Genomic DNA, 16,693 nt, shown 5'->3' with positions numbered 1-16,693 from the left:
AGGGATAAAGGATACTGTTCTCTTCTGCGCCTGCGTGCAAGGAGACTTGCTTTATTTCACAATCCAATCTTCCTTCCCACCCGCAACTTTTATGATCAGATTTCTATGTGTTTTATGGTGATATTGACAGCAAGCGATTGGTAACGAGAGCTACAGATCGACGGCAAATAACATGAGGGAAGTTCTGCGGACTATCAAAGAAGTAGGACGAACTACTGTAAAGGACTTGAATACTCAACATTGGCATCTTAGCAGCTTCTGTAAGGTAACAATGAGCGACTACAAGAAGCCAATGGTAGACAATAGCTCCCAGTAAATTTTAAGTTAGACAAAGCTAACAACTACAAGAGGTTTAGCCACAGAACAAGTGTAGCCTCATTAGCTTCGATTAAATTGGCTGGGTATTTGAAGGAATTCCATGGTACTGAATGATATCATGCGAAGACTTGATGAGAAGGAGCTAACAATTACAAAGACTTTGAATATAGCAAATACTACAATTTTAACAACTTTTGATAAGACAATAACAAGAACTACCGAGAGCTGGTCTTCCAGGCCACATAGACAGGCATCTCATCAAATACCTACTCTCAGCAGAAACATGATACTCCAAAAGCAACAACAAATTTGACAAGCCGTTATCAAAACAGTACTGGAGCTGTATCACTCATTGCAGAAAGAGTTCTTATGCCACAGTAGTACAAGGATAAAGAAAGTTGAGATAGAATAGATACATTTTCGAAACCAAGAATAAAGCCAAATCATATCCAGTCGAAAGTTACTTGCAATGGATACACACATTCTCAAAACTCACAACAATATTTTTGAAGTTAGAGTCGAGAGAGTGTTGCAAGTGGATCATAAGTTGTTGAAAAATGGTGGATTTAATTGTGTCTCTCGTCGAATGTGGTTGGAGTTGGAACTGCTAGATGTGCAAAATAAGAAAGACTTTTGCACTCTGCAGACAAAATTCAGACATTGGCACAGATATACCCCTTAGTGGTAGATAATGATGATAGAAATGACAGACTGGCGTGGTTGTTGGTACATGTAGATCCTTTGATTGATAAAAGAACAATGGGACTGTGAGATTGTGTTGCCAGATGCAGATTTGGGTGTATTTTCTTATGTTATAATAGCAGCATTTACGTGTTGAATCTGAAGTGATAGGACTAAGAGCTCAATTGAAGCCTGGATTTTCAACTCCGAGAGTAATTGCTCTGGATACTTGGCCTTCTGCACGCAATCCTCATTTCACCTTTGTCTCGCGGACCTGCTTGCAATTACTCAGGAGTCGATGTTAATAAATCTCGGCTTTACAATCCTAAGATTGTCCATGGCTGATACTTTTCCCACGTAATTGCATTATATCAAGATACGATGCAACGATAACGAGTCCGTCGTGAGCAGACTCGGTCATCGGAGTCTCCAGTAACTTCCATCTCTTGGAACCTCAAGCCGCTGCTGATGCCGTTGTGATGAAGTCTCCACGTTTGATCGGCAAGTCCTTGAAACAATGAGAGGAAAGAGGATTCTTATGGTCAAGAGATTCTCCTCCTCAGAAGATCGAAGAAGAAAGTCGTGGATAATCACGAATGATGTATCTAGGTTAGTTGCTGGCGGATATCATATTGTTAACTGCCAAATACACAACGCAAAATCATTTCCGGCAAATTGAGTTCCCATTTCATAGCAAGAAGATGTAAATTGTTCCTGCCAGAATTAGCCCATACCCAAATTAGATCATTGCTCATTGGGAAGGTAGCTAATAAGAGATGGTGTCAGAGCGTCTTCGCTTCTTCAATCATTTAGGCTTCAGCTGTCCTTCTTCGACATCAACACCAACCAACGGTTAGTCTCTTTTCCTTTCCCATTTCCATCATGGTTTCAATTGAAACCGCATGATTGATGTTGCGTGTCTGTTTTCTGGGACGGCATGGATGGTAATACCCGAGACATGTAATCAGCCACCTCAATTGTTTGCGCATGTAACCTTCCCTGCACATCGCTATCCAGGGTTGCACAGACTCGCTCGGGAACCCTATACATACTTCACTACAACAATCCGCTAACTTGCATACTTCATAGTTTTTCGAAGATTTCCAATCGACATGGCCTCTTACGATAAAACCCCTGCGACTACATGAATTAATGTTTCGGCGATACGGACTTCATCCTCCAGTTCTTCGATTGTGCCGCTGTCAACAAAAATTCTTCCCCTTGTCTAGAAGTGTGTCGCACATAGGTATATACAAGGCAAGTGGGTGGGTAACATTCAATAAGCAATTGGCTCAGCTATATCACTCTCGAATTCCCTTGCAGAAACACTACAAGGCTGCCTCGAATGCCAATTACAAAATTTGGACTTTAGTCTGGACATATCCTACAGGCCTGCGAAGCACCAGGTTTCATATTCTCCTATCAGTAGCAATCCCTAAGAGCAAGCACCAGTCTTCAGTACATAGCTAAATGGGCACTTTTCTCAACTTCCAACTTACCAGCGCTCCATCACGGTGCTCACTTTCCAAACCTCCTCAAGATTGAAACAACTAACGAGTCCTGTAGCTCCATCTTATCTGCAAAATTTTACGTGGGCCTCTTAATAAGAAGTTACAGCGAAACCCCGATTTGATCCAAAAATCTGAGTTCGGTATGAATCCTTCACATCAATTATTCACCGCAGAAACCGCACTTCATAAAATTCGAGAATAAGATTGGTACCAACAGTCTATCGCTGTAGAAATCTGAAGGTTTTCGTTGCCTCTGATGTCATCAAAGTCCTCTGCCATTCTGAGGTCCATCCGAAGTTCAAAGGGACAATGAAAGCACTTCCGGAAACCTCCGATCTTCTGCTCAATATTCCACGTGGCAATAGCCAACAATCGTGTCATAATACCATGACCCATCCCCCTCCCCTCCCCCCTCGTGGTTGAACAAGATTTTGGGCTTGCGTTGAAATGACTGCCTGACAGCGCATGATTACGAATAATGGTGCTTTCAGCAACTGGCGCTCCTATGGCCAGCAGACACCAGGCAAGGAGCGCTTTACTCCTTGCTCTTTATATACCATGGCAATGAATCATAGCTGGACAAGGTCACTCTTTAACATACGGTGATTGTCCATGACATGAAAGCTCTGGGGTATATATAATCCAGCGCCTGTGATTGGGACAAAAGTTTGATCCAGAGAAGAATCACAGAACGACTTCATCAAATGAAAAACACCGAGGTCTCGAAGCGTCCTCCTCCTCCTCCTCCTCATTATATGGCAGGTCGAGAGTCTTCCGGTTATTCTTGCAGTTGAAAAAGCAACCACAGCCTGATTATCTCGCACTGACAAGATAAAAGCTTGTTCTGGCCAAATCAAGTAGACCGCTGCTTCAGACCTGTCTACGAAAAGTTTTCGTGTGCCTAGAACCATCATAGTCTGTACCATAAATTGATAACTAGCCCATTCATAGATGATGAATGAAGATCGCAGGTAGTCGCGACAAATTGGACAATATCTATGAGCCGGTCCTGACTTACGTACTGGATGTATGTTTTCCGTTTTCTAGTAACAAACCGCAGCGGCTTTGGATCTTGGCTCGCGGATTGACGACATTGTCGGTGCGAGAATAATTATCAGACTATCAATACCAAGACCTCATGAGATTCTGTTTTTGGCAGCCGCCATATCTCCCATGTTATTCGGAAGCCTCTCGTCAACAATTTTATTAAGTGCTTCTCGGTGTGTACTGCCCCTTCAAAGCACTCAGGTTCTTTTATCTGGGCAAGAATATTGTACCTCTGGGCATGTGAACTTAGGCTTGCTGTTGCAGAGCAGAAATATGGGTCTCCTCGTGCTTTTCCAAGAGTCTCTCACATTTCATATCGAAAACTGCAGAAAAGTAATCAAGAAGTCTTTGAGGGATGAGATCATTCTGAATCCAAGTGGTTCCAAACTCAACAGTATTGCGCCTCTCCTCTATCCCCGCACTTCAGAAAGTATACCAAATTCTAACTCGAGATACTTTTGCTGTATCGATTTCAGCTCGGCCTCAAATTATACCATTTAAAGCCACATAGACTGAAGATATGTGACAAAAGTCCTTGTGTTGGTGATCATTTATGGCCTAGTGGCTTTAAAAGGGGTCTTGGTTCTTATACTATGTTCAAGTCCACATAGACTGACCCTTGTAGCCTTGATAAGATATGTAGAGGCGCGCATATGTTTGGATTCTGTTCTTTTTTTTTGCCACAGAAAATCCTTTACAGGCTAATCCTAATAACATAAACATAGCGATAAGATGATGCTCGTTTGGCTTTCAAGGATTCAATATCATATTTTTGCGAAACCCCTATTTATAATCCGAATCACAGATGATGACCAAGAGGATAGTGGCTATCTTAAGCCTTTGGCCTGGAAGTTCGGATCGAAGATTCACCAAGTGTCTATACGCAAACAGCAGCAGATTTGAAACCTTGGATAGTTTAGCGTTTGAGCTTCTCATAGTAGCAGGCAGTTACATGAATCAACGAGTCTTTGCTTCTAAAAATACTGGTTATAAACCACAGCTGCGATGACCTCAAAGAGGTATGCGACACACGCTTTGGACCATGCGAAGTATACCTGCCCCATGATAAATATATAACAAATGTGTGTGCGGATTGCGAAGGCGTAAGCATGTACAGAAAGCTCTTCTGACTGACCACATTCGATTATGACATGTAATCGCAGAATTCAATATTTTTAGAGAATTTCAAGCTGTCAGAGATATACTCCCAAACGGCGTTCTAAACATGAAATTCACAGATAAGACATGCAACAAAAGGTTCACTCTATAGGATTCTCATCTAAATATTGACTTGGACCATCTCAATTGGTCGGGTTGGAATGCCCCTTCGCAGAGTAGAGGCTGAGAAGACCTCGGCCCCCTCATGTGATAAATTCTCAGATTCACTCGAAGTCATTGCTGCTAGTTCCTTGGCAGTAACGAAAAAGATGTGCTAAGCCCTAGTTCCAGTCAATTTCTAAAGTGCTTACACCTGAGTTGATTTTGGCCTTGGCTACGTCCTTTCTCGACCTTACAACTACCTCCAGATGAAATACTTCAGTACTTTCAACACGCTACTTCCTTTTCTGAGCTTTCCCGTCTCCTTCTATCATAGATAGAGCTTCCTAAAAGCAAATTGCCCTACTTCCTCCCATTTTTCTGTACAAATTTTATTGCGTTTTGATTGCTGTGGTTACATCCTCAAATTGTAACTTTCTCAAATTCGCAACTTCAGATCGCAACATACAAACCAGAAACCTCAACATCCCTTTTTGCATTTAAACGGTAGACACGTTGATTTACGGGTTTGACCTGAATACTCAATAGTTCTATCACTAGTTCTATCGCACTATTTGTACGTATGTCGATACTCCTCACCTCATTTATTTCGGTATGTCTGCTATCACATCACATTGCGCTCCTTGTCAATGGTATCAACAAACATCAAACTTGAAAACTCTTGAATCATTTTCTTTTAGGAGAAATTGATCAAAGCAGCGTGTGCGTTTGCTGCAGAGTACTAGTTTATGTTTCTAGCAACTTCTACCTCCACAAGTACCCTTGATCCTCAACTTACAATTACATAGGCCTTCAAGTAATTTCTCAAAATCCTTGGAAGTAAGGTAAGCTATCCAGATTCTCATCGTTGTCCCTGCAGCTTGCCCCTGTTTTTAACAGAAGAATTGTGGTCTGTGGCTTACCGCAAACAAGTGCAGCTATCCGCAGGCTTCCAACCTTATTTGGAAGAGCAAACGGAGAACTTTCTTCAGAAGCTTTCATCAAAGCTCTAGAAGAATCCTTATTAGAGGTCTGTTCCATCCATTATTCTTTATCCTTGTTATTATTCTTAAGGGTGTTGACTAATTCGATTAATCATTTTCCAGGATCTCCAACAATCTTAATTCGAAACTTCGCGAATATACACCCGTTCGTACCTTTAGTTTTCAAATCCTCTTCATATCCTGATATTTCAATCTCTATCAAACACTCAACATGTCAACTCAAGTCAAAACATGTTCTAAAACCAACCCTTCCAGCTCTCCTGAGTCTTCTCACGAGCGTTGTGACGCAGTTGATGCGATCGATACAGAAATGGTTTCACCGCTAACCCCGATCGATAATGATAGTACCCGTTGTCTTACTCCCGAAAAGATGGATCCTTTTCATTCTGCTCGCGAGCGTGAAGAACGTATCCGTAGAAACGGAACAGTGCCCAGCCAAATCCCTATTCAGAACATGGGTATGAACAACAACGGCAACGGTAACAGCAACGGCTGGCGCCGCCCATCTATCTGCGACCCGGCCTACCTAGGTCCAGAAGGTTTTACTCCACTAACCATGGTTCGCCCTGGTCCTGTCTATCCTCTTCCTGAACAAATCAGCTCTGCTTTTGCTTACGGCTTTTGCCGAGCTGATGGCTCTTACACAAGACTTCTTCCAGCTGATGAGCTTCCCGATCTTAATGGAATTCCTCGTCACCAAGGTCCAGAAGGACTCATCATTGTTCCAGAGCTTCAGCATGGCTCACCAAAGCCAGAGTTTGGTACTCCTATGATTCCGAACAAGGTACGTTAAAAGCATTATGTTTTCAGGTGGTGTGTTGACATAAGTTGTTAAGGTCGTAGCAAAGCTTCCACCGCTTGGCCCACCAATGTTTGGAGTCAATCAGCAAGGTGGTTTCCGTCGACCAGGAGATCAAACCCAGGTAAGAGAATATAATCATTCCAAATATACCGACAATGGAAAATATATACTGATTTCCCTTTCAAGTTGGCGATCGACTCTATCGTTGCCTCAGCTGTCTCTCCCCCTGCAAGTGCTTCTCCAGCAAATAATGCAATGATTCCTATGGGGGGTCCATTCCGCCGAGAAAAGATCTACTGCGATAAGTGGGTTCATGAAGGCACTTGTGCTTTCACTCAAGTTGGCTGTAAATACAAGCACGAAATGCCGATGGATAAGGCGACCCAAGTTTCTCTCGGTCTTAACCATGGAGTTCCAAACTGGTATCGTCGTCAACATGGTCTTTCTGTCTCTCCACAGACTGGAGCAAATACTCAAATTGAAGCACCTTGTGCAACTCCAACTCCAACTGGTGGAACATCCCGTACGTCTCAATCTTGGCGCCGCAAAGAAGGCACGTCTTTCTCCCTCCCGACCTCAACTCAAGGTGTTGCAAATGGTCGTGGTATGTTTCTTTTAGCGTCTTATATCTTTTCATGGTTAACAGGAACTAATCTTATCACTGCAGATCGTCGTAACTCTAATGGCTCATTCGGTCCCATCGGTCCTCCTCACACACGTCGTCTCACAAACTCGTCCTCTGGTGACTCAATGAATAGAAATCATCTTTCTGTCCCAGAGAATGACAATGAGCATGATAACGACACCAATATGCAGTGGGCTGGAAGATTTCGTGGCTATACTAACGGCAACGAACAAAACCGCCGTCAACAATAAGTTGACTTGCCAAAAGTTACGCTCCAACGATATAGATAACTATCTCAGCATCTTCTGCACCAAATTCCTACTTCTATATCTCACTTTCTTCAACATCGGTTCATTAGGCTATACCTCTTTCTCACTAAATACGATTTGGTTGATCATGGTTTCAAATTCAGGTCAATGGCTTCACCAACTAGATGAAGTGCTGATTATGATACATGGACTCGGAGACCTGGGATAAACAAAACTTCTTACTCGCTACTATATCTGGGGTTATAACATTTGGTTTCATTTTTCTTTGTGGGATTTTCATTTTCTTTGGTTACACAAAATTGCTTAGGATTCCATCATAACAGCATAGTCTGCATATTCGTTTCTACTCTCGGGTTTTGCATCTACACAAATGGCGATGGAGATATTATATGCCCTGGCGGTGTGTAATGAAATGAACGGATGGATGGGCAGGCTGGTGGGTGGGTTGGATAATTTGGATGATTAAATGAATGGGATGGATGATATGGGAATTATGATGATAACGATTAAGAAGGGTTTTTTATGGCAAACATATCAGATAAGGGTCATGAAAAGCGTCTATAAATCAATAGGATGATGGATGTTATGGGTAGACGACAACAACATTTTGGGCACGCAGCTTATTCTGCACCGGATGCCTACTGGATAGTACCCCCAATTTCTTTGCAATTACCTGCTTTGCGTTGATGGATGCGATTTCTGCTTGCTGTGAGATGTCTTGTGTTGTGTGATGTGGTGTGATAACTCCTTATATACGGGACTAGAAAGCCGTGCAAGCTGTCTTCTTTTTGCTAGGGCTACTGTTCTGAAGCTTTTCAGTATAGATAAACTCATTCAAACTAAAATTCCTTGAGTCCTGTTCATTGAAGATGAGGGTCCGAACGAAGGTTAGAAATTGTATCGGATGTTGATTGAAAAGTACAAGCTATGGGCTTTGAGTATGGTGAGGCAGATTCGAAGCTTGGTTTGGCTAGTAAGGACGGCGAGGGTAGGAAGAATTTCGATGGATTCTCTGGATTGTTGAGTTACTAATGAAAAACAATGTGTTCGGGAGATTCTTCTGAGCATTCTGTTGATGGGACTCTACAATTTCCTCAGGGATTAAGTTCAATACATAAAGCAAGTGAGGAATCATGTTTGAAGTATAAAAATATTCATTATTTTGCATATCATTCATAATGTGGTAGCGACATATTACTCAAAATGACAACACCAAACGAACTCCAATGTCAAATCTCCTTGATTCATTTTCCACACGGATGCAACAGCCAAATTCTCATCTCAAATTTTCCCCAATCTCTTAATCCATGGTCCTCTGTTAGTCCACTCTTCTTCTTCCTCCCCGTCTCCTATTTCTCCAACCATCTTATGACCACTACTCCCCTCCTCACCCCTCTTAAAAATAACAATCGCCGTATTAGGATTCTGACATAAGCCCTGGAGCGAAAGACATTTATTAGTAGAACAACAAGTTCTCATGCATGCGGAACCGATGCCGCAATCGGAGTCGATGGCGCAGGAGGAGAGGGCTGCGCAGGGGGTATCGGCCATGCAGTAGCCTGTGCCGTTTACGGTCGGTTCTAGGAGAAGAGATGGGTTAGTGGATTTTTATAATGGGAAGAAATGGAGAAATGGGGAGGTGACATACGACATAAGCAGGTGTTGTCTGAAGAACAGTATTGATTTTGACGGCAGGCGGATGGGGCGTTACATGTGGCGATAAGGGGAGAGACAGGGGGTCGAGGAATGGGAGATGGGGATGAGGTGAGGAGGGAAGTAGAGGTGGGAGAGCTGTTTGTAACGAGTCGGGATGTAATGGTGGAGAATGTGGATGAAAGGGATGTCGAAGAGGTGGTTGAAGAAGATGATAGTATTGATGTCGAAGTGGAAGAGGTGGTTGAATATGATGATAGTATTGATGTCGAAGTGGAAGAGGTGGTCGAAGAGGGAATGGTAGATAAAGTGGTGGAAGTCAGTGAAGATAAGGATAGAGAGGTCGAGATCGTTCCCGAGACTAAATTAGAAGAGGGTATTGAGAATCCCGTGCCAGTTGAGGATAAAGGTGTAGTATAAGATAATTTCAAACTGGAAACTAAAGAGTTTGAAGATGGGATAGTCGAAAATGTTGAAGGCAATATAATGGAAGAGGGAACGGAGCTTCCTGTGCTTGAGGTAAGAGAGTTTGATGAGGAAGTCGTGGATGTACTTTGGGATGAAGTCGAACCTGAACCAAATGTAATAGAGGGTGAGTTCAGGGTGACTGTCATTTGAGAAGAAGATCCCGATGATAGACTGCTAACGCTAGATATAGGACTGGATGAAAAAGTACTGGGAGCAATTGTAGTAGTAGACGTCAGCACTTCAGTGTTTAAATTGGTAGTGGCCGATGGATTCGTCGATAAATTGATCGAAGTTCCGGGTGATTGAGAGGAAGAAAGTGTTTCGGATGACAAGCTACTGAATGAAAGGGATGAGGCAATGACTGAACAAATTAGCGCGAGAATGAAACAGCAGATAAGAATACATACCATTCATAGAAGTTGAGTTAACCCCTACAGTTGAGCTCGAGCTCAAGCTACTACTAGATGTTAGTCCTTGAACATCAGTGGAAGGAATCACACTGATAGTTTCCACGGTGTTCGAAGCGGGGGTAGAGATCGAGCCTTCAAACGAGGTTCCTAGTAGATTCACAGTAGTGTACTCGGTTACATACGAAGTAGAAGCTGTGATGGTGATAGTAGCTATCACCACGCTCCAGTGACTTCGACATGCTTCAACATACGCGCTATGATTCGGACAAGCACTCGTCGCATATGGCGGCATGGTTTCCGTAGTCGTGCTTGTGATTGCTTCCAGCGTGGTTGTGAGTGTAACATCGTCTCCAGTAACAGTGACTATAACGACGTCTCGTGGTTTTACATCTCTGGCGGTCACATACGCTATATTTGTGCTGGCTTCCGTATATGTGATTTCGTTGAGAACCACTGTAGTGACTGTGACCAAACTTGTTTAATCATTAGTGCTGTATACCCGAGTGAATGATGAATTGGAAGTACCCAGAAGCTATGTATGACGGGGTAACAGTAGTTCGCATGTAACTAAAGCAATCTAATTCTCGTACATCTCTTGCCACATGATCATGAGAGCCACCAACTATATAGCCATAGGCATCGGAACTCTGCCACCGATGTGCATTTGATGAACCAAGAAGGAAGAGGGTAGTCAATAACTTCATAGTAGGGACGCTGGTGGAAGTATTTTGGCAATCTAGATGGATAATCGCTTTTTAGAAACACTTGAGAAACATCACATATATAGCAAAAGGATTGAGAATTGATGTGCTACTTAATCACTTGTAGAAGCTTAGTCGCGTTGCTCCAAAAATCCTCTCCGTGGCATGGTATGGTATGCGTCTTGGAAAGTATGTCGCTCTGGCGTTTATGACGATCGTTGCGGAATAATGTAGACGTGGATACGTGAAGAATGCTGTAGTAGGCGCAACGATCATTGTAATATTGGATTGCTGGACAATATTGAATATTTCTGTCACTTATGCAACAACGAAGAATTGCTAAAACATGGTGTTTGGAATCTCAAATTTATCTTTCGATGGAAAGACAGAGAAGGTAGTTTTTCGACACTGATCGAGATACTGCTAATGTTTCATCGTAACGCAATGTGAAATACAGAAAATTCTCTAAATTGAAAAACTTGAAAACTAATGATGGGTATTTAAGTTGATGATTAAAAGAAAGAAAAATTAATCTATACATAGAGACCCTTAATTGCCCCCATGGACAGGTAAATTCGCTGTCTAATTGACGCCTTCCAATGCACGGTCTTCTGTTCCCCTACTCCATTACCCCCATTTAAATGCTGCTTAGGAACAAAGTTCCCAAGCTTGTGTAGGCATGTTATCGTCAAGGTCGTTACAAATCGTCCATAATCCACCAAATGTAAAGATGTGGTTTAGTACCCCCCATAGAAGGTATAATACATCGTTATGTACAGTCTGCACGCAGGAAGGGCGGTGGCAGTTCAAACGAATCTTCCCCTCTTTCCACCCCCACCGAAAGAATCGTCTCCATGCCCTAGATTTCCTAAATCAAAGAAATCCCCAAAATTTATTTTCCTCTTTTGACCAGCTCCTCTGTTTATCTGTGTCGTCGAAGATCTAGAGTTTAATCGAGACGAATGATTGCTGTGTCTTGCGTTGGTTCGTGAGGGCCGAGTAAGGGAGATACCCGCTGACTGATTACCGAAATTATCATGGGGTTGAGGGCGATTCTTATCTGATAGATCTAAGTCTGACAATAGAATATCAGGATCTTGTGGATATTGCTGCGAAGATCGGAAAGTGAATGTGCCTTGTGGAAGCGCTGTAATGGTTGGAGGTTCTGGGTCGGGCAAAACAACGGCCGCAGGTGGAGGCGCTGTTTCTGCGCTCATTGGAGAAGCAGTTCTTGTTGGTTTAGAAGTTGATGCCGAAATATGACTCGAACTTTGCGATCTTTGAATTACTGGTGATGATCCCCTATCTCCTTTTTCAAGAACCTCGTCATCGCTGTCGTTGTGTGATGCTGTGTCCCGGCCATCTAATCTCTCGGTCGCCCATCTTCGGATCCTCCAACCCTCGCCATCGCTCAGCCCAATATCTTCTTTATCGAGGAAACTCAAGAGTTCATCCAGTGCATCTTGGTAACCTTCAGCCCTAGCTCTTCCTTGGTCTGCAGCGGCAGTTTTATAGAGATTGGTGACGGATAAAGCGGCAGCTTTGAACTGTGCGATAAGAACTTGTTGCGGAGGTTCGCTGTTCAATTGTTTTGAAGGTGATTTGCCCCCTGGAAGGGAGGTATTCAGAGATCTCATAGAGTCCATGATTGTTGTTGGAAATGAGTTTGTACTGAGATCTGTAACAAAGGTGGAAATTAGTCAGATGATGGGTTCCACGGGTAGGCGCAGGATTATATAGAATGTAATGACCCTTGATTTTAGCCTAGCAACGTACCTTTTCGTGGCGAAGGAATCGCAGGAATCCGATCAAATGAAATAAATGATTCAAACAGCTCTCGTATTCAAGTTCAATAAAGAAGAAGAACTTGAAATTATAACTATGACTCCTTAATAAGGATTCGAACAGTTTCTGTGCTGTGGAGTGGAGGAGGTTCCGGTTGATTTTTGAAGAGACAAAGAGCAATGTCTTTTTCTCGGCCCGTGCTCTGTGAACCACGGCATAGCAGTTAATCCGTATTCCGTGATCAGTGCCGCGTCCATTCAACGCCTGTGTTGTAGATTCTATTCAATGAACGCGAAATTCCACTTCAGGTCAATTTCTTAACTTCTGCATCTCAATCTCAACCTCAATCAACAAACAGTATTGCTCTTTTGATTTCAAGAACCCATTCATCATCAAACCCGCGTATACCTTTCCATCTAGCGAAGCACTTTTTCTTCTCGGCGCATAAGTGATACACCTCTTACTATCAAGTGCCCTAGACAGGGTTGAAGCTATATCAAGATGGCGCCAACACGTTCTTCACGCAATAGTGGTGTCGATACAGATATGTCCATGGCAGATGTCTCTGAAGTCAAAGAGCAACATACTGACCCTATGGTATGTTCGGTTTTGGTCTACAATACATTTTATCTAAAAGCCATCAAGGCTTTCTTTCTACGTACATTGTCCTAAAGTGATGATATACTAACTGGCGCATTAGGATGTCGATGAAACCCCAGATTTTACAGAAGATTCTGATACCAATCCCAATACAACAGAGAGCAGCGTTCATGGTGATGCAGGAGATGGACGTAAAAGAAGATCAGAAGCTACTCAATTGCGTCGGAGCGTTTTTGGCAAAAAACATGATCGTCTTGGTGAATCCAAGGTATTTTCACCGGTTTTTACTGATTTTCAAGAGTAACAGCTGATTCATCCTCTCCATTGTAGGAAGACGACTCCATTCGACGTTTTCGATATCTTCTTGGCTTGACAGATTTGTTTAGGCATTTCATCGAAACAAACCCAAATCCACGAATTCAGGAAATTATGCACGAGATTGATCGCCAGAATGAAGAGGCTGAACAGAAGAAGAAAGCTGCGGATAGAAAAGGAGGTGCAGCCAACGAGAGACGCCGCAGAACAGAAGCAGAAGAGGATGCGGAGCTCTTAAAAGACGAAAAGGCTGGAGGGTCTGCGGAGACCGTATTTCGCGAATCGCCAGGTTTCATTCAAGGTCAAATGAGAGATTACCAAGTAGCCGGATTGAATTGGCTGGTGTCTCTCCATGAGAATGGTATCTCGGGAATCCTTGCAGATGAGATGGGTCTTGGAAAGACTTTACAAACAATCTCATTCTTAGGTTATCTGAGGCACATTATGGATATCACTGGTCCTCATCTTATCGTTGTCCCGAAATCTACGCTTGACAATTGGAAGAGGGAGTTTGTAAGATGGACACCAGAGGTCAATGTTTTGGTACTCCAAGGAGCTAAGGAGGAGCGCAATAATTTAATTAACGAGCGACTTATCGATGAAAAGTTCGATGTTTGTATCACAAGTTACGAGATGATTCTCCGAGAGAAATCTCACTTGAAGAAATTTGCGTGGGAATACATCATTATTGATGAGGTAGGACTGTTTGTTCCATGAAAATGATTCTTGCTAACTAAATTAGGCCCATCGTATTAAAAACGAAGAGTCCTCCCTTGCTCAAGTCATTCGTTTATTTAATTCAAGAAATCGACTTCTGATCACTGGTACTCCATTGCAAAACAATTTGCATGAGCTATGGGCACTTCTCAACTTTTTACTTCCAGATGTTTTCGGTGATGCTGAGGCATTTGATCAATGGTTTTCTGGCCAGCAAGAAGATCAAGATACCGTTGTGCAGCAATTACATCGCGTATTGCGCCCCTTCTTACTTCGTCGTGTTAAGGCCGATGTCGAAAAGAGTTTATTGCCCAAAAAGGAGGTTAATCTGTACATTGGTATGTCCGACATGCAAGTCAAATGGTACAAAAAGATTCTTGAGAAAGATATCGACGCAGTCAATGGTGCGGGTGGAAAACGTGAATCCAAAACACGACTTTTGAACATTGTTATGCAACTTCGAAAATGTTGCAACCATCCATATCTTTTCGAGGGCGCTGAACCTGGACCACCTTACACTACCGATGAACATTTGGTCTTCAATGCGGGAAAGATGGTCATGTTAGACAAGCTTCTTACTCGCATGAAGAAAGCTGGAAGTCGAGTCCTGATCTTCTCTCAGATGAGCAGACTTTTAGACATCCTTGAAGATTACTGCGTTTTCCGTGAATACAAGTATTGTCGAATTGATGGTGGTACAGCACACGAGGATCGTATTCAAGCTATCGATGATTACAACAAGCCAGGCAGCGAGAAATTTGTTTTCCTTTTAACCACCAGAGCTGGTGGTCTTGGTATCAATTTGACCAGTGCCGATATTGTTGTCCTCTACGACAGCGATTGGAACCCTCAAGCAGATCTACAGGCTATGGATCGAGCCCATCGTATTGGACAGACAAAACAAGTTGTTGTTTATCGATTCGTCACGGAGAACGCCATCGAAGAAAAGGTCCTAGAACGTGCTGCACAAAAATTGCGTCTAGATCAACTCGTTATTCAACAAGGTCGTGCCCAGATTGCTGCTAAGGCAGCTGCTAATAAGGATGATCTGTTGAACATGATTCAGCATGGAGCCGAAAAGGTTTTCGCGACTACTGGACCAACAGGTACTCTTGCAGAGAAGGGTGCAGACCTTGACGATGATGACATTGATGAAATTTTGAAGCATGGTGAGAAACGTACTGCAGAGCTCAATGCCCGTTACGAGAAACTCGGTATCGACGACCTTCAGAACTTCACATCAGAATCTGCTTATCAATGGGATGGCAAGGATTTCAGTAATCAAAAGAAAGACATTGGTATGACTTGGATTAATCCCGCCAAGCGTGAACGCAAGGAACAATCTTATTCCATGGACAAATACTACAAGCAAGCTTTGTCTACTGGCGGTCGTGTTGCCGATCCAAAACCTAAAGCACCCAAAGCGCCTAAGCAAGTCACAGTTCATGACTATCAATTCTTTCCACCAACTCTACGAGATCTACAAGACCGCGAGACTGCGTTTCATCGTAAAGAAATCGGTTACAAAGTTCCTCTAGCAGACGGTACAGAAGAAGATCTCTCGGATCGTGAGGCTGAACGTAACTTGGAGCAGTTGGAGATTGACAATGCTACTCCTCTCACTGAAGAAGAGCAAGAAGAGAAGCAGCTTCTATCTCAACAGGGTTTTGCTGACTGGAATCGTCGAGATTTTCAACAATTCATCAATGGTTCAGCAAAATATGGCCGTAAAGATTATAATATGATTGCTGAAGAAGTGGACAGCAAGGGACCGGAGGATATCAAAGCTTACGCGAAGATCTTCTGGCAACGATATACCGAAATTGCTGATTATGCTAAACACATCGGTCAAATTGAAGCTGGTGAGGAGAAAACCAGAAAGATGGATCATCAAAGAAAGATGTTACGCAAGAAAATGCAACAATACCGAGTACCATTACAACAACTCAAGATCAACTACTCAGTATCAACTACAAACAAAAAGGTCTATACTGAGGAAGAAGATCGCTTCTTGCTTGTTCTTCTAGACAAGTATGGAGTTGATAGTGATGGTATCCACGAAAAAATCCGTGATGATATTCGTGAAAGTCCTCTTTTCCGATTTGATTGGTTCTTCTTGAGCAGGACCCCTATTGAAATTAGCAGAAGATGTACAACACTTTTGACAACAGTTGCTAGAGAATTTGACGAACCTGCTGCAGCTAAACCTGTAAATGGTACTGCAAATGGCAAAGCCAAGAGAGAACCTGAAGATGATGAAAATGATGAGGATAGTGTTTTGGGAATGGCTCCTGCCAAGAAGAAGTCAAAGAATGGTGTTAAGGTAAGATTATCTAGTTGACCGCAAACTTGTACATGATTACTAAAAAAAAAAATTAGAACAAGGCACTTGATAATGTCAAGTCTACTGCTGGAAGTAAAGCAGCTTCAGCAACTCCATCTTCAAGAGCTTCAAGCGTTGCTTCAAATGCTTCCAGTCCAGCACCTGCTTCGGCTTCGAAGAGCAAGTCCAAGGGTAGAAAGAGATGAG

At 42.8% G+C, this 16,693-nt stretch overlaps 4 protein-coding genes across 4 annotated transcripts; 2 read left to right on the top strand and 2 right to left on the bottom strand.

The window, feature by feature from the left end:
- Positions 1-6,029: 6,029 nt before the first annotated feature.
- Positions 6,030-7,496, top strand: EAF01_005939 (uncharacterized protein; the record flags this gene model as incomplete). Its single annotated transcript, XM_038914193.1, has 4 exons — positions 6,030-6,602; positions 6,655-6,741; positions 6,807-7,224; positions 7,288-7,496. 4 exons carry the CDS (start codon positions 6,030-6,032, stop codon positions 7,494-7,496), a joined length of 1,287 nt encoding a protein of 428 aa, XP_038770642.1.
- Positions 7,497-8,795: 1,299 nt separating this feature from the next.
- EAF01_005938 (uncharacterized protein) lies at positions 8,796-10,749 on the bottom strand (the record flags this gene model as incomplete). The annotated part of the gene is made up of 4 exons (XM_038914192.1): positions 8,796-9,094; positions 9,163-9,996; positions 10,043-10,518; positions 10,571-10,749. The coding sequence occupies 4 exons, from the start codon at positions 10,747-10,749 to the stop codon at positions 8,796-8,798; spliced, it is 1,788 nt and encodes a 595-aa protein (XP_038770641.1).
- Positions 10,750-11,552: 803 nt separating this feature from the next.
- On the bottom strand, positions 11,553-12,392 carry EAF01_005937 (uncharacterized protein; the record flags this gene model as incomplete). Its single annotated transcript, XM_038914191.1, has 1 exon — positions 11,553-12,392. The coding sequence occupies one exon, from the start codon at positions 12,390-12,392 to the stop codon at positions 11,553-11,555; it is 840 nt and encodes a 279-aa protein (XP_038770640.1).
- Positions 12,393-13,032: 640 nt separating this feature from the next.
- EAF01_005936 (uncharacterized protein) lies at positions 13,033-16,692 on the top strand (the record flags this gene model as incomplete). The annotated part of the gene is made up of 5 exons (XM_038914190.1): positions 13,033-13,128; positions 13,232-13,399; positions 13,462-14,142; positions 14,189-16,486; positions 16,543-16,692. 5 exons carry the CDS (start codon positions 13,033-13,035, stop codon positions 16,690-16,692), a joined length of 3,393 nt encoding a protein of 1,130 aa, XP_038770639.1.
- Between the last annotated feature and the right edge of the window lies 1 nt (position 16,693).

The sequence above is a fragment of the Botrytis porri genome, assembly GCF_014898465.1.
Source record: "Botrytis porri strain MUCL 3234 chromosome Unknown BPOR_007, whole genome shotgun sequence".
Taxonomy (NCBI): Eukaryota; Fungi; Ascomycota; class Leotiomycetes; order Helotiales; family Sclerotiniaceae; genus Botrytis; species Botrytis porri.
This window is presented reverse-complemented; position numbering and strand designations above follow the sequence as displayed.